This window comes from Salvelinus alpinus, chromosome 36, assembly GCF_045679555.1.
Source record: "Salvelinus alpinus chromosome 36, SLU_Salpinus.1, whole genome shotgun sequence".
Taxonomy (NCBI): Eukaryota; Metazoa; Chordata; class Actinopteri; order Salmoniformes; family Salmonidae; genus Salvelinus; species Salvelinus alpinus.
The window spans coordinates 16,871,854-16,893,261 of NC_092121.1; the positions used below are offsets into that span (position 1 = coordinate 16,871,854).

At 41.1% G+C, this 21,408-nt stretch overlaps 1 protein-coding gene across 5 annotated transcripts in view; it reads left to right on the top strand.

The window, feature by feature from the left end:
* The window catches only part of LOC139565067 (adhesion G protein-coupled receptor E1-like), a 40,151-nt gene extending 20,157 nt beyond the window's left edge, over positions 1–19,994 (top strand). For 4 of the 5 annotated variants that reach the window (XM_071385098.1, XM_071385101.1, XM_071385100.1 and 1 more), the window contains 13 exons: positions 5,097–5,174; positions 6,896–7,078; positions 7,356–7,598; positions 8,346–8,498; positions 8,644–8,865; positions 9,182–9,310; positions 9,487–9,530; positions 9,668–9,772; positions 10,493–10,646; positions 10,946–11,065; positions 11,224–11,414; positions 11,634–11,798; positions 18,976–19,994. In XM_071385098.1, the coding sequence (XP_071241199.1) occupies positions 5,097–5,174; positions 6,896–7,078; positions 7,356–7,598; positions 8,346–8,498; positions 8,644–8,865; positions 9,182–9,310; positions 9,487–9,530; positions 9,668–9,772; positions 10,493–10,646; positions 10,946–11,065; positions 11,224–11,414; positions 11,634–11,798; positions 18,976–19,017 (1,829 nt within the window). In that variant the 3' untranslated portion in view covers positions 19,018–19,994. The remainder of the gene's footprint in view (positions 1–5,096; positions 5,175–6,895; positions 7,079–7,355; positions 7,599–8,345; positions 8,499–8,643; positions 8,866–9,181; positions 9,311–9,486; positions 9,531–9,667; positions 9,773–10,492; positions 10,647–10,945; positions 11,066–11,223; positions 11,415–11,633; positions 11,799–18,975) is intronic. The other variant, XM_071385099.1, reaches the window with a different exon arrangement.
* The last annotated feature ends 1,414 nt before the right edge of the window (positions 19,995–21,408 follow it).

Below are 21,408 nucleotides of genomic sequence, written 5' to 3' on the forward strand. Positions count from 1 at the left end.
CCGTCGATGTGGATGGGGGAATGCTCCCTCTGCTGTCCACAATCAGCTCCTTTGTTTTGTTGAAGTTGATGGACAGATTATTTTCCTGGCACCACTCCCCCAGGGCCCTCAGCCCTTTCCCTGTAGGCTGTCTCGTCATTGTTGGTAATCAGGCCTACCACTGTTTTGTCGTCTGCAAATGAACGTGACGAACATGACCACGCAGTCATGGGTGAACAGGGAGTACACAAGGGGGCTGATCGCGCACCCTTGTCATGCCCCTGTGTTGAGGATCAGCGTACTGGAGGTGTTGTTGCCTACTTTCACCACCTGGGGGCAGCCCATCAGGAAGTCCAGGACACAGTTGCGCAGGGCGGGGTTCAGACCCAGGTCCTCAAGCTTAATGATGAGTTTGGAGGGTACTATGGTGTTGAAGGTTGAGCTGTAGTCAATGAACAGCATTCTTACATAAGTCATTGTCCAGATGGGATAGTGCAGTGTGCAGTGAGATGGTGATTGCATCATCTGTGGATCTATTGAGGCGGTATGCGAAATGCAGTGTGTCTAGGGTGTCAGGTGAGGTATGATCCTTAACTAGCCTCTCAAAGCACTTCATGATGACAGAACTGAGATAGGGAGAGGTTGAATATGTCCGTAAACACTCCAGCCAGCTGGTCTGTGCATGCTCTGAGGATGCGGCTAGGGATGACGTCTGGGCTGGCAGCCTTGCGAGGGTTAGCATGCTTAAATGTTTTACTCACATAGGCCACAGAGAACGAGAGCTTACAGTCCACGGCACTGTGTTTCCCTTGAAGCGGGCAAAGGTGTTTAGCTTGTCAGGTAGCAAGATGTCGGTGTCCGGTGGCTGGTTTTCCCTTTATAATCCGTGATTGTCTGGAGTCCCTGCCACATAGGTCTCGTGTCTGAGCTGTTCAATTGCGACTTCACTTTGTCTCTGTACTGACGTTTTGCCTGTTTGAATGCCATACGGAGGGCATAACTGGACTGTTTGTACTCAACTATATTCCCAGTCACCTTGCCATGGTCAAATGCGGTGGTTTTGCAAGAATGCTGCCATCTATCCACAGTTTTAATAGTCACAGTGGGAACAACATCCCCTATGCACTGCCTGATGAACTCAGTCACCGTGTCAGTGTATACGTCAATGTTATTCACAGAAGCAACCCGGAACATTTCTCTGTCCGCGTGATCAAAACAATCTTGAAGCATGGATTCCGATTGGTCACACCAGCACTGAATAGTCCTTACCATGGCTACTTCCTGTTTTAGTTTCTACCTATAGGAAGGGAGGAGCAGGATGGAGGCGTGATCTGATTTAGGCCGGGAAGGGCCTTGTAGCCATCCCAGAAGGGAGAGTAGCAATGGTCGAGAGTTTTTGAAGCTCGCGTGACGCAGATGATGTGTTGATAAAACTTCAGTAGTGCTTTCGTCAGATTTGTTTTATTAAAGTCCCCAGCTACAATAAATGCGGCCTCAGGATATGCGGTTTCCAGTCTGCACAAAGTCCAGTGTAGTTCCTTGAGAGCCGTCATGGTATCAGCTTGAGGGGGAATATACATGGCTGTGATGATGACCGTGGAGAATTCTCTCTGGAGGTAATGCAGACTGCATTTGATTGTGAGGAATTCTAGGTCGGGTGAACAAAAGGACTTGAGTTCCTGTACATTACCACAATCATACCATGAGTAGTTAATCATACACATCTGCCTTTCTTTTTCCCGGAGAGTTCTTTATTCCTGTCTGCGCGATGTACAGCTGGCTGTATGGACAGGGACAGTATGGAAGGAGATCCTCGCCCTGACCTTGTCTACTTTATTGTCCAGGCACTGAACATTAGCGAGTAATATACTCGGAAGCAGTGGGTGGTATTAACGCCTCCACCGGCCAGCATCTTGGAGCAGTCACTGGGATAAGTGGAATTGCCTTGGGGGGTAAGAACAAAGGATCAAATTCAGGAAAGTTGTTTTCTTGCAAAAATGCTTGTGAGTTACCGCCGCTTTAATGTTCAAAAGTTATTTCTGGCTGTATGTAATAATGCAAAGGATGTTCTGCGCTAATAAGGTGAGAAATAACATAAAAAGGAGCCATGAACAGGGCGACCATGTCTATCAGCGCCATCTTGAAAGCTATGCAAGGGGAAATAGATTATAAGCCTTGAGAGGCACCTAAGGGTAGAATAATGACAAGCCATGATGTCAACTGTCACACTCTGGCAAAACAGTTATCTGTGGAGGGAAAACACGGTAGATCCATTCTGCTACTCAGTTCAATGGTAGCAGCTGGAAAGTTAGTGTCAGTCTGGTTGGCAGATGGAGTGGAGGAGGATAAATGGAGGGTTGTGAAGGGAGAGAACAAAGCTACTGTATCAGAGAACATTGTTTGACAGATGATTCCTCAATGAAATGTTACACTATTTAAAAACGTTTTGTCTTCATATTTTTTACTAGTTAGAGTGAAACAGAGAGCACCATCAATGTGGAACTTAAACAGTGCCTACACATCGTTTTACATTTACATTTACATTTAAGTCATTTAGCAGACGCGACTTACAAATTGGTGCATTCACCTTATGATATCCAGTGGAACAGCCACTTTACAATAGTGCATCTAAATCTTTTAAGGGGGGGGGGGGTTACAAGGATTACTTTATCCTATCCTAGGTATTCCTTAAAGAGGTGGGGTTTCAGGTGTCTCCGGAAGGTGGTGATTGACTCCGCTGACCTGGCGTCGTGAGGGAGTTTGTTCCAACATTGGGGTGCCAGAGCAGCGAACAGTTTTGACTGGGCTGAGTGGGAACTGTACTTCCTCAGAGGTAGGGAGGCGAGCAGGCCAGAGGTGGATGAACGCAGTGCCCTTGTTTGGGTGTAGGGCCTGATCAGAGCCTGAAGGTACGGACGTGCCGTTCCCCTCAGCTCCGTAGGCAAGCACCATGGTCTTGTAGCGGATGCGAGCTTCAACTGGAAGCCAGTGGAGAGAGCGGAGGAGCGGGGTGACGTGAGAGAACTTGGGAAGGTTGAACACCAGACGGGCTGCGGCGTTCTGGATGAGTTGTAGGGGTTTAATGGCACAGGCAGCCCAGCCAACAGCGAGTTGCAGTAATCCAGACGGGAGATGACAAGTGCCTGGATTAGGACCTGCGCCGTTTCCTGTGTGAAGCAGGGTCGTACTCTGCGGATGTTGTAGAGCATGAACCTACAGGAACGGGCCACCGCCTTGATGTTAGTTGAGAACGACAGGGTGTTGTCCAGGATCACGCCAAGGTTCTTAGCGCTCTGGGAGGAGGACACAATGGAGTTGTCAACCGTGATGGCGAGATCATGGAACGGGCAGTCCTTCCCCGGGAGGAAGAGCAGCTCCGTCTTGCCGAGGTTCAGCTTGAGGTGGTGATCCGTCATCCACACTGATATGTCTGCCAGACATGCAGAGATGCGATTCGCCACCTGGTTATCAGAAGGGGGAAAGGAGAAGATTAATTGTGTGTCGTCTGCATAGCAATGATAGGAGAGACCATGTGAGGTTATGACAGAGCCAAGTGACTTGGTGTATAGCGAGAATAGGAGAGGGCCTAGAACAGAGCCCTGGGGGACACCAGTGGTGAGAGCACGTGGTGAGGAGACAGATTCTCGCCACGCCACCTGGTAGGAGCGACCTGTCAGGTAGGACGCAATCCAAGCGTGGGCCGCGCCGGAGATGCCCAACTCGGAGAGGGTGGAGAGGAGGATCTGATGGTTCACAGTATCAAAGGCAGCCGATAGGTCTAGAAGGATGAGAGCAGAGGAGAGAGAGTTAGCTTTAGCAGTGCGGAGCGCCTCCGTGACACAGAGAAGAGCAGTCTCAGTTGAATGACTAGTCTTGAAACCTGACTGATTTGGATCAAGAAGGTCATTCTGAGAGAGATAGCAGGAGAGCTGGCCAAGGATGGCACGTTCAAGAGTTTTGGAGAGAAAAGAAAGAAGGGATACTGGTCTGTAGTTGTTGACATCGGAGGGATCGAGTGTAGGTTTTTTCAGAAGGGGTGCAACTCTCGCTCTCTTGAAGACGGAAGGGACGTAGCCAGCGGTCAAGGATGAGTTGATGAGCGAGGTGAGGTAAGGGAGAAGGTCTCCGGAAATGGTCTGGAGAAGAGAGGAGGGGATAGGGTCAAGCGGGCAGGTTGTTGGGCGGCCGGCCATCACAAGACGCGAGATTTCATCTGGGGAGAGAGGGGAGAAAGAGGTCAAAGCACAGGGTAGGGCAGTGTGAGCAGAACCAGCGGTGTCGTTTGACTTAGCAAACGAGGATCGGATGTCGTCAACCTTCTTTTCAAAATGGTTGACGAAGTCATCCGAAGAGAGGGAGGAGGGGGGGGGGGGAGGGGGAGGAGGATTCAGGAGGGAGGAGAAGGTGGCAAAGAGCTTCCTAGGGTTAGAGGCAGATGCTTGGAATTTTAGAAGACTCTCTCTGTGACCACAACATTCCACACTACTGCTGCCTCTTCTCTCCACTCATTACCACAATGGACTGACTACCCATTCACTATCATACAGACTCAGGAGGTTTACAGTCATTATCACATAGTCCCATGCCAAGTGATGGCTTCCTGGTAAAGAGGAAATGGTCACCTCCGGACAGCCGTGTGCAATTCAGGGGTTATTATGGGCATATCCTGTGAGCACAGTTGCCATAGGAACAATCTGCTGAAATCCAGATAGGGGGTATACCTTTTTGAACAGAGAGAGATAAACCTTTAAACCTTTACAAACTATTGCTGTAAGTTTCTGTTCCTGAAACCTCTCCAACTGATTAATGTTACAACCTTACAATCATAGTAAAAGGTTGGTTCTACAAAAGTAGTTTTGTCATGTACTTGTCAATATTACACATGTTCCCGGGCATTCCCCCAATACCATTAATGTTCTGTGCTATCCAGGATCCTTGGGACGTCCCTACCATATTAAATTTGAAATGTAAAAAGGTAAGGGGGAAGGTTAGGGTAAGGTGAGGGTTACGGTTAGGGTTAGGCTTTAGGGTAGGGATGTTCCAAGTATCCAGGATAGCACTGACCATATGATAATGGGACAACTTATTGGAGAATCTGCCTGTTGCTTCCTCTGCAGCTCTTCACCTTGCCCCGCTGATGGAACATGTATCAGGCTGTCCCCCAGGATTCTCGAAAATTGAGAAAGATTGCATCGGTATGTACATGTCTGTCTTGTATGATATCTTCTATATACAGTTGAAGTCGTTTACATACACTTAGGTTGGAGTCATTAAAACTCGTTTTTCAACCACTCCATAAATTTCTTGTTAACAAACTATTGTTTTGGCAAGTCAGTTAGGACATCTACTTTATGCATGACACAAGTAATTTTTCCAACAACTGTTTACAGATTATTTCACTTATAATTCACTGTATCACAATTCCAGTGGGTGAGAAGTTTACATACACTAAGTTGACTGTGCCTTTAAACAGCTTGGAAAATTCCAGAAAATGTTGTCATGGCTTTAGAAGCTTCTGATAGACTAATTGACATATTTTGAGTCAATTGGAGGTGTACCTGTGGATGTATTTCAAGGCCTACCTTCAAACTCAGTGCCTCTTTGCTTGACATCATGGGAAAATCAAAAGAAATCAGCCAAGACCCCAGAAAAAAAACTTGTAGACCTCCACAAGTCTGGTTCATCCTTGGGAGCAAATTCCAAACGCCTGAAGGTACCACGTTCATCTGTACAAACAATAGTACGCAAGTATAAACATCATGGGACAACACAGCCGTCATACCGCTCAGGAAGGAGACGAGTTCTGTCTCCTAGAGATGAACGTACTTTGGTGCTAAAAGTGCAAATCAATTTCAGAACAACAGCAAAGGACCTTGTGAAGATGCTGGAGGAAACAGGTACAAAAGTATCTATATGCACAGTAAAAACAAGTTCTATATCGGCATAACCTCAAAGGCCGTTCAGCAAGGAAGAAGCCACTGCTCCAAAACCGTCATAAAAAGCCAGACTACCGTTTGCAACTGCACATGGGGACAAACATTGTACTTTTTGGAGAAATGGCCTCTGGTCTGATGAAACAAAAATAGAACTGTTGGCCATAATGACCATCATCATGTTTGGAGGAAAAAGGGAGAGGCTTGCAAGCCGAAGAACACCATCCCAACCGTGAAGCACGTTGTGGGGGTGCTTTGCTGCAGGAGGGACTGGTGCATCACAAATCGATGGCATCATGCGGTAGGAAAATGATGTGGATATATTGAAGACATCAGTCAGGAAGTTAAAGCTTGGTCACAAATGGGTCTTCCAAATGGACAATGACCCCAAGCATACTTCCAAAGTTGTGGCAAAATGGCTTACAAAGTCAAGGTATTGGAGTGGCCATCACAAAGCCCTGACCTCAATGCCATAGAAAATTTGTGGGCAGAATTGAAAAAGCGTGTGCGAGCAAGGAGGCCTACAAACCTGACTCAGTTACACCAGCTCTGTCAGGAGGAATGGGCGAAAATTCACCCAACTTATTGTGGGAAGCTTGTGGAAGGCTACCTGAAACATTTGACCCAAGTTAAACAATTTTAAAGGCAACGCTACCAAATACTAATTGAGTGTATGTAAACTTCTGACCCACTGAGAATGTGATGTAAGAAATAAAAGCTGAAATAAATCATTCTCTCTACTATTATTCTGACATTTCACATTCTTAAAATAAAGTGGTGATCCTAACTGACCTAAGACAGGGATTTTTAATTGGATTAAATGTCAGGAATTGTGAAAACTGAGTTTAAATGTATTTTGCTAAGGTGTATCTAAACTTCCGACTTCAACTGTATATCTCTATTATATTTTAAATGACCATTCCCATTCCCCAACCATTCTACCTCTCTTCACACTTTCTCAATGCCTCTGTTTTTGACCCCAGATGAGGATGAGTGTAATCCTCCTAGTGATTACTATGACGATGACCCTGTAACACCACAAATCTGTGGTGAGAATGCAGCATGCATCAACACTGAAGGAAGCTTCTACTGTCAATGTGCTCTTGGGTTCAGATCATCATCACAGCGGATGAACTTCACAGCTGCCTCACCTGAAAAATGTATAGGTAAACAACTCTCTTTTTTAGTTACCTTATAGCATTTCTATACATTGCAGTCCTGGCCAGAGAACACAGCACTGCTGCAATTTTGGAATCCATACACTTATTCAGTATAGTGACTATACTGTACTGAACAAAATATAAACGCAACATGCAAAAATTTAAAATAATTTACTGAGTTACAGTTCATATAAGGAAATCAATCAATTGAAATAAATAAATTAGACCATTATCTATGGATTTCACATGACTGGGAATACAGATATGAATCTGTTGGTCACAGATACCTTTAAAAAGGAAGGGGCGTGGATCAGAAACCAGTCAGTATCTGAAGTGGCCACCATTTGCCTCATGCAGCGCAACACATCTCCTTCACATAGAGTTGATCAGGCTGTTGATTGTGGCCTGTGGAATGTTGTCCCACTCCTCTTCAATGACTGTGTGAAGTTGATGAATATTGATCGGAACTGGAACACGCTGTCGCACACGTCGATCCAGAGCATTCCAAACATGCTCAACATGTCTGGTGAGTATGCAGGCCATGAAAGAACTGGGACATTTTCAGCTTCAAGGAATTGTGTACAGATCCTTGCGACATGGGGCTGTGCATTATCATGCTGAAACATAAGGTGATGGCGGCTGATGAAGGGCACGTCAATGGGTCTCTGGATCTCGTCACTGTATCTCTGTGCATTCAAATTGTCATAGATTAAATGCAATTGTGTTCGTTGTCCATAGCTTATGCCTGCCCATACAATAACCCCACCGCCACCATCGGGTCACTCTGTTCACAACGTTGACATTAGCAAACCACTCGCCCACACAACGCCATACATGCTGTCTGCGATCGCTATGCCGGTTTGAAGTACTGCCAAATTCTCTAAAACAACATTGGAGGCGGATTTTGGTAGAGAAATTAACACCAGCTCTGATGGACATTCCTGAAGTCAATTGCACGCTCCCTCAAAACTTGAGAAATCTGTGGCATTGTGTTGTGTGACAAAACTGCACATTTTAGAGTGGCCTTTTATTGTCCGCAGTACAAGGTGCACCTGTGTAATGATCATGCTGTATAATCAGCTTCTTGATATGCCGGATTATCTTGGCAAAGGAGAAATGCTCACTAACAAGGATGTAAACAAATTTGTACACAACATTTCAGCTCATGAAACATGGGACCAACAGTTACATGTTGCGTTTAAATTTTTGTCCAGTGTATATTCTACGTTTGCATTTGAGGTGTGACTGACTATTCCTTTCTCTGTGCCTCAAGACATCAACGAGTGTTTGGAGAATAAGGACACCTGTTGTCCCAATGCCGAGTGTCACAATGTGTTAGGGTCCTACTCCTGCATCTGCAATGAGGGGTTTGTCTCCAGTACTGGAGCGGAAAGTTTTACATTTGGCCAAAGAGCCACGTGTGAAGGTAAGATGCCAAAGAAAACTGGTGATAACACTAAATATCAAAAGATGTGTACATCCAGAGAGCATATCAGGCATATACAGGATGTCATCATGTATGAAATGGTGAGAGTTTCCTTTTCCTAATGGTGTTTTTTACCCACATGTAGATAGAAACGAGTGTGTGGACGACAGCACAATTTGCGGGAAGCATACACAGTGCGTCAACACACCAGGCAGCTACTCCTGTGTCTGCAATCCAGGGTTTGGCCTGAAGTCTGGCAAAGCTCAATTCACAGAGAATGGAGAATCATGTGAGGAAATAACAGATCAGAAAGCCACCACAGACCAGACAGCAACCACAGACAGTGAGGATGCTCAAGGTGCTAAAGGTATGGGAGGAATTGTATTATCACCCTGGATGGGTTTTCTAGAAATCCTGGTTGGAGGCCTCCAGATTTCCTGCTAATTCCAGGAATCTTCCAACCGGGATTTGGGGAAAACCTGGGAATTTTGAGAAAGTTAAATAATGTTTTATCTATACCCCTTGATGTATTTTGCTCAATTGCGCCTCTTCCTCATGAAGCACCAGATATTAATTTATTTATGACCAGAATGTGTAATTGATATTATGTGAATTGATCAGTTTTAGGTAGATCTGAACATCTTATGAAAATGTCACCTGTGCTTTCTGTCATTCCTTTGTAGACTTGTGTAAAATAAATAGGTTTATCTGTGGAGGGAATGGAACGTGCCATAATGCCGCCAACGGTGGCCATCGGTGTGCGTGCCATGCAGGATTCACCAACTACGGAGACCCACAGGGGAGATGTACTGGTGAGAATCACATTTATAGATCATCATTCTCATTGAGATGGAGCTGTTTCAACATTCACATTTCAATACTTCCGCTGCATGATCAAGTTGTCATCACTTCATCAATAATTTCATATAAAAATATACAGTATTTTCATTTAAGATACCTTATTCACTCATCTCTTCTCTTTCCATAGAGTTGAACTGTGACACGTTTGCGAGTGAGAAGCATCTTAAGATGGTAAGCCACATGAGTATACAGTGTAATGATTCACACCTACAGGTATCTGCAGAACAAAATACAGACTAACTTCCTCCTCTCTCTACCCCCCCCCCCCCCCCCCGCCTGCTCTCTCTCTCCTCATCCCTCGTTCTCAGGTCATCCCAGGTCTGCAGGATGCTGTGGCCCTGATGAGGACCAGTTGTCTGGAGTTGAGTGAGAGTAATACGGCAGAACAAGTCGATGGAGAGGCCCTGCTAGAGGTACTACTGCTTGTTTATATATTTATATTTGAGGCCCTTACTTATATTTGAGGCCCTTATTTATATTTGAGGCCCTTATTTATATTTGAGGCCCTTATTTATATTTGAGGCCCTTACTTATATTTGAGGCCCTTATTTATATTTGAGGCCCTTACTTATATTTGAGGCCCTTATTTATATTTGAGGCCCTTATTTATATTTGAGGCCCTTACTTATATTTGAGGCCCTTACTTATATTTGAGGCCCTTATTTATATTTGAGGCTCATTATAAACCAGGCATCCATCATAGAGATGTTGACATATGCAGGTTCAGACTCAGCCCACACACATTAAGGAAAGGATACATGCAGTGAAACAATGACTGATGACCAGCACTGTTGGTACATCTAGCTTATAATGGAAACTAGCCTCCTTTCGATGTATGACTTCTAAACATAGCATTGTGGTTAGTGTATGCCAAATATATAGTCATGTACATTTCGGAATTGGCCCTGACCCTGCTGTATATAACATTCTTCTTCTTTTTTTCTTCTTCTCTTATTTCTTGTTTTTATTTCATTTATTTATTTAATCAGAAATACTATTTTGATATTGAATACTGCAATGTTGCATAGGGCTTGCAAGTTAAGAATTTCACTGTACTTGTGACAAATAAAAGTCTCAGCCTGTCTGACTGTGTCTATGTAACCCCTCATCCCCCACCTCTCTCCTCTCTGTAGACTCTGTTGTCTGCTATAGACAGGCTCCTGTCTCGCGGGCCTCTGAATAATAACAAGGAAGTGAGTGTCTTGCTGGACCTGGTAGAGACTGCTCTGAGAATAATCGGACCTCTGCTGAAACACCCCGAGACCAGGAGGTTCAAAACTCACACCGGTAGGAGAACATCCTGAACTCAGCCATGAGTCCAGACAACATAAACTCAGCCATGATTGTTTGGGCTTTTGAAGCCACCTAATGGAAGGCAAGCTGTTATAACTTCCTTCCTAGAATATGTTCATTTGTGGCCATTTTTGAATAGCTTACAAAGTTTTTCATTAGGTTATATGGGTCACATTTCATTGCATAATTTGCTGCGCACAAGTCTGCCTTTCTAGCAGATAACCATTCTGAGAGTTGTAACATCTCACTTACTGTAGGCCTGTTTGTGAAGATGTGAATGTATTTGCTTCCAGAGGTGGAGCTGTTGGTGCAGAGAAATGCCTCCTCACCCCAGGGACCCCTCACCTTGTCCTCTACACACGCTCAGCTAGACAGCCACTGGGAGACTGCTGCTGGAGACACCTCCTACCCAGGTTACCGTCTTGATCATCCTCATCTTCATGATCAGCTTCAACACTGCCATCATAATCCCACCACAATCATCAGAACCAATCTTTATAATGTAATGATATAATGTGAAATGAATGTACACAGTGTACAATCTCCTAGACTTAAACATTTGCTTTCTCAGGATTTGCAACGGTGTCCCTGCTCAGCTACAAGGGTCTGGAGACATCCACCAACAATTCCTTCTCAGGGCTGAAGGCACAGGAGGGCCACAGCTTCCAGATCAACTCCAAAGTGGTGACGGCCACCATTAGTAACAAGGACACTTCCTTTCTCAAGGAGCCAGTCACATTCACCTTCTCCCATTTGAAGGAGGTGAGGAGCAAAAACATTACCCCTCTATCCCATTATGATGGTTTATGTGAATGTGGCAGTATCAAATCTTCTTCATATGCTGCACTATATTTCAAGATCTATGCAGACATCTGAATGAACCTGCTTGGCTTTTTCTTGGATGGTCACTATGTGAAGTGTCCTGGACTACCATGGTTTTTCGACTTCTCTTCTATGGTAATTATGAATGTTGTTTCCCAGTCAGATGAAGGGAGCTACACCTGTGTGTACTGGGATGCTGAGTTGGGAGAAGGGACCTGGTCTGATCGAGGCTGTTTCCTGCTGCAGTCCAATGCCACCCACACTGTGTGCTCCTGCTACCATCTCAGCAGCTTTGCTGTTCTTATGGCTCTCTATGAGTTCAAGGTGAGGGGGATTTCTCTTTTAGTCTAGCTGTACTTCTGCTGTAAGATAGAGCAGGAACAATGCATTTTCTAATAGTTTCATTTCACTTTCTATGTACTTGTGCAATAGGATATTGTTTGGCTTTTAAAAGTTTGCATTCATTTGAGAACAGTGAATCCATTAAGATTTGTTTTGTTTTAAATTTGTTCTGTGTCTTGCCTGGCTAGATAGGGTTCCATTATTATTTCTCCAGTGGCATGTTGTCTATATTATTAAGACACATCCATAAAAGTTGTGTCAGATACTGTGACTCACAGGAGGTTGGTGACACATTAACTGGGGCTCGTAGTAATGGAGTGGAATAAGTGGAATGGTATCAAACATATGGTTCCATTTTACCTGGGAACTTTCTTAACAAAAACTAAGGACATAACATACTTTTCTTACACAATACAGGTTCAACTGATCCATTTATCATATGGGAGGCCAATCATTTGAATCTTCATCCCCCAAAAATTGGTCAACAGAGAAAAGGCTTACAACAGAAAATCTAACATTAGACATCAATGGTGTTGATGAATCGTGTTTAACTTATCTAAAAAAAATAGCAAATTGGATGGAGAAGGATAAATAGCAAATTGGATCACCAAAGGATAAACATATTTTAAACAAGCTCTTGTCAAGTTCCTCAAACCTCATTTGACAATGAGTTTTGTGATATCTTTCTCCCCCAAAAATCATGTTAAACTATTTTAGACACCAAAAAAATATTGTGAAGGCCTAATTACACAGGACAATCTATGGTTGGCACTTGACTCCTTTCAGACGGGAAAAACCTCTGACCTTGATGGCATTCCAATAGAGATATATTCAACTTTTTATGAACTACTGAAAGATCCATTACTATTATGTTTTAATTAATCGTATATTAATTTCCACCTGTCGGACACACAAAGAGTAAATGATCACTCTCTTACTGAAGCAGGAGCCAGGAAGGCAAAGACCCAGTATCTTAAAAGAAAATATGAAAAAATGTTTTGAATTAAAAATGTCCTACCAGACATTATTCATCACGATCAGACGAGATTCTTAAAAGGAATATATATTGGAGACAACATTACACAACTACTAGAAATAATTGAAAAATACGGGAATGCAGGGAAACCAGGTCTAATCTTTATAGCAGATTTTGAGAAAGCCCTTTATCCTGTCTAGAATCTGTGTAAGTGCCTGGATTTTTTTGTTTGTTGCAGAATCTCTCATAAGATGGGTAAAAGTAATGTACAACGATTCTTCATGCAAAATAATAAATAACAGTTACTTCTCTGAGAATGTTGAATAGTCAAGAGGAGTTAAACAATGTGCTCTCTGTCACGAGACTTATTTGTTATAGCCATTGAACTGTTTGCTGTAAACATCTGATCTAGTGATAACATTAAAGCTGCACTGCAGAAATCGCTCCCCCATTTCCTGGTTGCTAAAATTCAAATTTTAGTATGTGACAAAACAAGCACATATAGTGTAGGGCATCCTTGAACCATCTAAACCACTGTAATATATGTTCCATAACCAAAAATATTGTATTTTCAGCTGGTGTACAAAACTGAAATTAAAAGACGTAAAAACTAAACTTAAGAATGGGAAGCATAGAAATAGCTCACAGAACAGATCTACTGCTTCTTAGACTTGCTTTCAATGAGAATGACAGATCTATAACTCACCTTTTTGTGAATTTGGTCACCCAAAAAGTTACATATTGCAGCTTTAAGGGGCAAAACATTTATGAATTAGAGAGAAAAGTATCAATGTACGCCGATGGTTCAAGATTTTCTTGAGTCCTCAATCTTCAACCTTCAAGGGCCTTATTGAGGACCTGGATAGTTTCTCTGGGCGAAACCCACCAATGATCAGTGTATTATATTATGGATTGGGTCTCTAAACTTTAACTTTGCTGTGTGGCCTCCCGATTAAATGGGTGGACGGTGAAGTTTGTACTTGGTGTACATATACCAGAAAAGTTGAACGATCTTGGAACTATTAACTTCGATAGAAAACAAAATAGATAGGATCCTTAAATCATAGAGAGGGAAACACCTGTCCATCTAAGGGAAAGTTACCCTGATTCATTCTCTATTGATATCTGTTTATATATTTACTAATGGCTCTACCGGCTTCAGGAGAATCCTTTTTCAAGTCATGCGAGGAAAAAATATTTATATTATTATAAAGTTATATTTATATAACGAACATGTGTTTGGATATTAAGGCATTAAACCTCTCTCTTAAAGCCTCTAAAATGATATCTAAATCCAAACTGGTTTTCCAGATGGATACTAAGAGGCACATCCAATTTCAAAAGTGAGCTTTTTGCTTTTATACTGATTAAAACAAACCATTGCCGGTGGATTGATAACACAGCCCTGTTTAAAGTTTTCTTCTTTTAAAATGAAGCCATACAGAGCTGGTCAAAATTCAAATGTCATCCTCCAGAAGAGGCAGAACAAATATTACAGCAATGTCACACCCTGGCCTTAGTTATCTTTGTTTTCATTATTATTTTAGTTAGGTCAGGGTGTGACATGGTGAAGTATGTATTTTTTGTATTGTCTAGGGTGTTGTTTGGTTTAGGGGGTTTAGTAGAATAGATGGTTTAGTGTTCAGTGTAGGTGTCTAGGAAAGTCTATGGTTGCCTGAATTGGGTCTCAATTAGAGACAGCTGGTTATTGTTGTCTCTGATTGGGAGCCATATTTAAGGCAGCCATAGGCTTTAGCTGTTTGTGGGTCATTGTCTATGTCTAGTCTATGTTGAACGTAAGTAGTTTGTGTGTGCACTTGCGTTTGTAGCTTCACGGTCGTTTGTTGTTTTGTTAGTTTGTATAAGTGTTTCGTGTTACGTCTTCGTGTAATAAAAAAGATGGATTCATATCATGCTGCGCCTTGGTCCAATCTCTCATATCAAGACGATCGTGACAAGCAAATAATGTCTAAACTCCAATGTACTGATTTTTGGGGGGAAGAAATGTAGAAGGAAGGTATCATGTTTGTGAATGACAATGTAAATAAGGACAGTAAAATTATGTCACACAAGAAATTAACAAATGTGTATGGAGGTAAATACAGAAGTATAACCAACTCATTGCAGCTCTGCCACAAAAATGGAAGAGACAATTACTCAAAACAGAAACAAATTAATTGGTTTGTCTGCCTCCAATGAAAAACCATGAATGGCTTAAAATGACAGGTATAAATCATAAAATGTACCAGTTTCAGTATAGGGTTGAGAGGTTTGACAACTATAAAGCATAAAATGAAAGATAGTTGGGAACAGGTTTTTGATGTCCCAATACCTTTGAACCAGGTTGATGAACTGATATACAAAACAAAAAATGGACGCATCAATCCGATCTTTTCAATGTAAACTACTATATAAAATTCTTGACACAAACTAAATCCTCAATATATGGCACAATGAACAGTCAGCCCTGTGCAGACTCTGTCATGGGGAAACAATAAACAGATGATCTCTTTTGGTACTGTCCTTCAGTGGCTCGGTTTTGGAGTCAGGTCCAGGAGTGGTTGTTACAGTGCCTTGCAAAAGTATTCATCCCCCTTGGCATTTTTCCTATTTTGTTGCATTACAACCTGTAATTTATATTGATTTTATTTTGGATTTCATGTAATGGACATACACAAAATAGTCCAAATTGGTAAGGTGAAATGAAATAAAATGTATTTTTTTTTTAAAGGAAAAGTGGTGCGTGTATATGTATTCACCCCCTTTGCTATGAAGCCCCTAAATAAGATCTGGTGCAACCAATTACCTTCAGAAGTCACATCATTAGTTAAATAAAGTCCACCTGTGTGCAATCTAAGTGTCACATGATCTGTCACATGATCTTACACATGATCTGGAGCAGTTTTGCCTTGAAGAATGGGCAAAAATCCCAGTTGCTAGATGTGCCAAGCTTATAGAGACATACCCCAAGAGACTTGCAGCTGTAATTGCTGCAAAAGGGGGCGATACAAAGTATTGACTTGGGGGGTGGAAGGGGGGGTGAATAGTTATGCACTCTCAAGTTTTCATTTTTTTTTGTCTTATCTCTTGTTTGTTTCACAATAAAAAATATTTTGCATCATCAAAGTGCTAGGCACGTTTTGTAAATCAAATGATACAAACCCCCAACAAATCAATTTTAATTCCAGGTTGTAAGGCAACAAAATAGGAATAATGCCAGGGGGTGAATACTTTCGCAAGCCACTGTAAGTCATATCTCTGTTCAGATGGACCTACAAACTGTACTGTTAGGAGATCTGAAAAACCATGATCAATCAATGGGAAATATGAATACACTCTTCGGTAAAGTATTTATTTTTAGGGTAATCTTGGTAGAAATGGTACAAATAGAGAGGTTCAAGACCCTCGTAAGACATCACAGTAAAATAGAAGGATGTATTGCAAAAGGAAATAGTAAAATGGTAGTGTACTAGGAAAGATGGGTTAGTCTGTAGACATCGGAGGGTTGGAATTAAGATTAGAGTGTACTGTATATGTGAAGGAAGATAGATGTGAGTAGCAGTAGAATAAGTATTGTTGGCTGTTAGTTTTCTCCAATCAGGGGAGGATTGATAGTGCTGAAAAAATATATATAATAATAATAATAATAATAGGGGGATTAGAAATTAGAAAACAAATTGCTTGATAGAACACAGGATCTGTAATATTATTAAGGCTGATCTGCAAGTTAAAGTTTTGCATAAAATATTACATTTACTGTATTATACAAAGGATATAAGCATATTAGAATATTTAGATACAAGTCAAATGTGCATTCATTCAAACTGCAGGGTACTTCAATCTCAATTTCTCAGAGGGCACACTCTTATCAGGTTAACGGCCAATTTGGAACATTTGTTTTACAGCGCATTGTAAAATTCTCACTTCTTTCCCCATCCAGAGACATCTTTAATTAATCAGTCCATTAATTTAATCGTTAATCATTACTGACCGTGGTTTGGGACATCATGTTCAGGCCTGAGCAGAGGTGTGATCAGTCTAGTCATTTCCTTCAAGTGAGATTGCTCAAAGGCAATTTTAAAAACCTTTCAAAGCACAACAAAGGAGGAAAAGAACTGTCATTTTTGATGATTTCCATAAAATAGGCAAATGTGTGATTCTGGGCCAGAGCTGAAGTTCCCTAAAGATAATGAGGTGGGTGAGGAAGGTGTTAATTAACCTCTAACAAGTCACCATCCCGGATCCGGGATCCTCCTCATCAAAAAAGCTGACTAGCATAGCCTAGCCTAACGCGACAGGGATATCATATAATATAATTTCATGAAATCACAAGTCCAATACAGCAAATGAAAGATAAACATCTTGTGAATCCAGCCATCATTTCCGATTTTTAAAATGTTTTACAGCGAAAACACAATATATATTTATATTAGCTCACCACAATAGCCAAACACACAACGCCATGTTTTCACCATGTTTCCACCGCAAAGGTAGCTTTCACAAAACCCACAAATAGAGATAAAATGAATCATTAACCTTTGAAAAACTTCATCAGATGACAGTCTTATAACATCATGTTATACAATACATTTATGTTTTGTTCGAAAATGTGCATATTTAGAGCTACAAATCGTAGTTTTACATTGCAGCCACCATCACAAATAGCACCAAAACAGCCAGAATAATTACAGAGAGCAACGTGAAATACATAAATACTCATCATAAAACATTTATGAAAAATACATGTTGTACAGCAAATGAAAGATAAACATCTTGTGAATCCAGCCAATATTTCCGATTTTTTTAAGTGTTTTACAGCGAAAACACAATATATATTTATATTAGCTCACCACAATAGCCAAACACACAACGCCATTTATTCACCGTAAAGATAGCTTTCACAAAACCCACAAATAGAGATAAAATGAATCACTAACCTTTGAACAACTTCATCAGGTGACAGTCTTATAACATCATGTTATACAATACATTTATGTTTTGTTCGAAAATGTGCATATTTAGAGCTACAAATCCTGGTTTTACATTGTGAATACGTAGCCATGATGCACCAAATTGTCCGGAGAAATTTTGGACAGTCACGTAATCTAACCAAAAAACTCATCATAAACTTTACTAAAAATTACATGTTGTGCAGCAAATGAAAGATACACTGGTTCTTAATGCAACCGCTGTGTTAGATTTAAAAAGAAAATTACTTTAGTACAACATACAGCATGCAATATTGTGAGACAGCGCTCACCAATTCTCCGCCTTGTTGGAGCCAAAACAAACCACAAAAATACGAAATAACATCATAAATATTCTCTTACTTTTGATGATCTTCCATCAGAATGTTGTGCAAGGAGTCCTAGTTCCAGAATAAATCGTTGTTTTGTTTAAGAATGTCCATTTCTTCTGTCGAATTAGCAACTTTGGCTAGCCATGTGGAGGGCACATGCCCAAGAAATCTTGCGCATGGAACGAAAAATTCCAAAATTCCCAATAAACGTCGAATAAACTGGTCAAACTCGGTTGAAAATCCTACTTTATGATGTTTTTCTCATATGTATCCAATAAAATCAGAGCCGGAGCATTTCGTCGTGTATACGTAACGCATTTCAGAAGACAATGTGAGGTTCCCTGGTGCGCAGTTGAATACTGACAAAAGAGCGGACCTGTCACTCCAAAAGCTCTCATTCGGTCTCACATCAAGCTAGACACCCCATTCAACATTCTACTGCCTGTTGACATCTAGTGGAAGGTGTATGAAGTGCATACAGATCCATAAATATAAGCCAGTTGAATAGGCAGGCCCTGACACAGAGCCCCATTTTCAGAATTTTCACTTCCTGTTTGGAAGTTTGCTGCCAAATGAGTTCTGTTTTACTCACAGATATAATTCAAACAGTTTTAGAAACTTCAGAGTGTTTTCTATCCAATAGTAATAATAATATGCATATTGTATGATCTAGAACAGAGTACGAGGCCGTTTAATTTGGGCAAAGTGAAAACAGCACCCCCTATTAAGAAGAAGTTTTAAGTGAAGCATTTTGTCTGGCGGGTGAAAGAGTGCAGAGCCACTTGTGCATTAATAATGAAGGACTGTGATGACAGAGTCTGATCAAAAAGCAACTGATTGATGTTGTTGTCTGTCTTTGCCCTCTCTCTGTCTGTGTCCCTCAGACATCCAAGAGCACCCAGAAGACGGGAGAGTCTCAGATCTAGGGGGCTGGACGCTGGTTGCTGGACATGACCCCATGATGCCTGACCTTGTGACCTCCTAGCAACACCTGGGAGTTTTATAAAACCATAATCACCCTGGTTTAATGACATGCATAAGTTAATGCTTGCCTGGTCCGAGATCTGTTTGTGCTGTCTTGCCAAAAGAGCACAAAAGGACCAGGATAGATTGATGGGATGGTTGATGTACGTTTTTTTGTGACAATTATATTTCGCTTTAAGCAGTATTGTGCACATTTTTTAAAGATTCTGTAAATATTACTGTACTTTTTCGTTGGGCTGGCCTGGATATTATTTTAAGCTAAAACTCCAAAGAGTAACGATAACAAAGTTATTTATTGTTTTACACTGATTTTCCTATTCACAGTTTCATGTGTCTTTTTCCAACCTTGATATTCTTTGGATTATATAATGCTGATGAGAAACCCCCCTCCTACTGTAGAAGAGTGAACTAGTCCTGCATGGTTTAACCAGGGACAACTTTTCATGGATTATTACATTAAGCATTATCCAGGTACTTTCTCTGATCTTAAAATACATAACAGATGAAAGCAACAAATTATAAAAAATAGTCATAAACTATCATGGTTTTATTTAAAAAGTAATTGTTTAAAACATAACCATCAAAGGTCGAGTTGTGAGAGTCAGATTGAAATCATGTCAGATTGAAATGTATATTTTGTGTATATAGTTTTATAATTGTATCTCAATTTTAAAAGAAATCAACCAAAAAATGTAGAAGAATCATGATCATGACTGTTATTGTTTCTAGTAAGGTGTGCATCCTGTCAAATAAGGACAAATTAAAATCATTGTAAATATTTTCTTAGTAAAGATCATTTGTATGACTGTTTTTTTTACTGGGAAATGGCATGCTTTTATCACTGTACTGTAACTTCTCTGTTTTTAGACCTTTATTTGCCATGAGATATTTTAATTGAATAAAATATTAAAATATTTTGTATCTGTGTAGCTTGATTTTATTTTGTTAAATGTGGTTTAAGATACTGTATAATTAAGAAATGTTTTTCTGTCTCCGTTTTAGATTAAGGCAACTGCATGTGTAGTCTACCTGAAACTGATGTGGAATTGTTTTGAAAAGGTTTCTGATTGGTTCAGAACTGTTTGTTTTAGTACAGACGTCAAACTCTGAATGGGTGGGGATAGTCTCCATCAGATTGTCTCTCATCTCAGAAGATGCAAACTGACAAAGGCAATTTCAGCCGGTTATTTAGGGCCTCAATGGGTTTGCGAGTCAGAGTCACACGGTATGAAAACAAGAAATTAGAAATGTTCGCCTTGAAGTACCTTGATTTATTATAATTGCTTATAAACAGTCACCTCCAAAATTATTGGAACCCTTGATAAAGATGAGTAAAGCAGACTGCATAAAATAAATAATACAAATAATGAGGTATAATGTATGCTAAAAATAAAATTATATTGTTTTATAAAAATAAAATTGCTCAGAGAAAAATATGTTAAAGAAATAATTGTTAAATACTTTGTGCACCTTCCTCATTCCGTCAGTAGAGGATGCCTGGTTATTCTTTAAAAGTGCTTTCCTCACCATCTTAAATAAGCATGCCCCATTCAAAAAATGTAACTAAGAACAGATATAGCCCTTGGTTCACTCCAGACTTGACTGCCCTTAACCAGCACAAAAACATCCTGTGGTGTACTGCATTAGCATCAAATAGCCCCTGTGATATGCAACTTTTCAGGGAAGTTAGGAACCAATATACACATGCAGTTAGGAAAGCAAAGGCTAGCTTTTTTAAACAGAAATTTGCATTCTGTAGCACAAACTCCAAAAAGTTCTGGGATACTGTAAAGTCCATGGAGAATAAGAGCACTTCCTCCCAGCTGTCCACTGCACTGAGGCTAGGTAACACTCTCACCACCAATAAATCCACGATAATCGAGAATTTCAATAAGCATTTTTCCAAGGCTGGCCTTGCTTTCCACCTGGCTAACCCTACCCCAGTAAACAGCTCTGCACCCCCCACAGCAACTTGCAAAAGCCTCCCCCATTTCTCCTTCACCCAAATCCAGATAGCTGATGTTCTGAAAGAGCTGCAAAATCTGTACACCTACAAATCAGCTGGGCTAGACAATCTGGACCCTCTCTTTCTAAAAGTATCCGCCGCAATTGCTGCAACCCCTATTACTAGCCTGTTCAACCTCTCTTTCGCATCGTCTGAGATCCCTAAAGATTGGAAAGCTGCCACAGTCATCCCCCTCTTCAAAGGGGGAGACACTCTAGACCCAAACTGTTACAGACCTATATCTATTCTACCCTGCCTTTCTAAAGTCTTCGAAAGCCAAGTTAACAAACAGATCACCGACCATTTCGAATCCCACCGTACCTTCTCC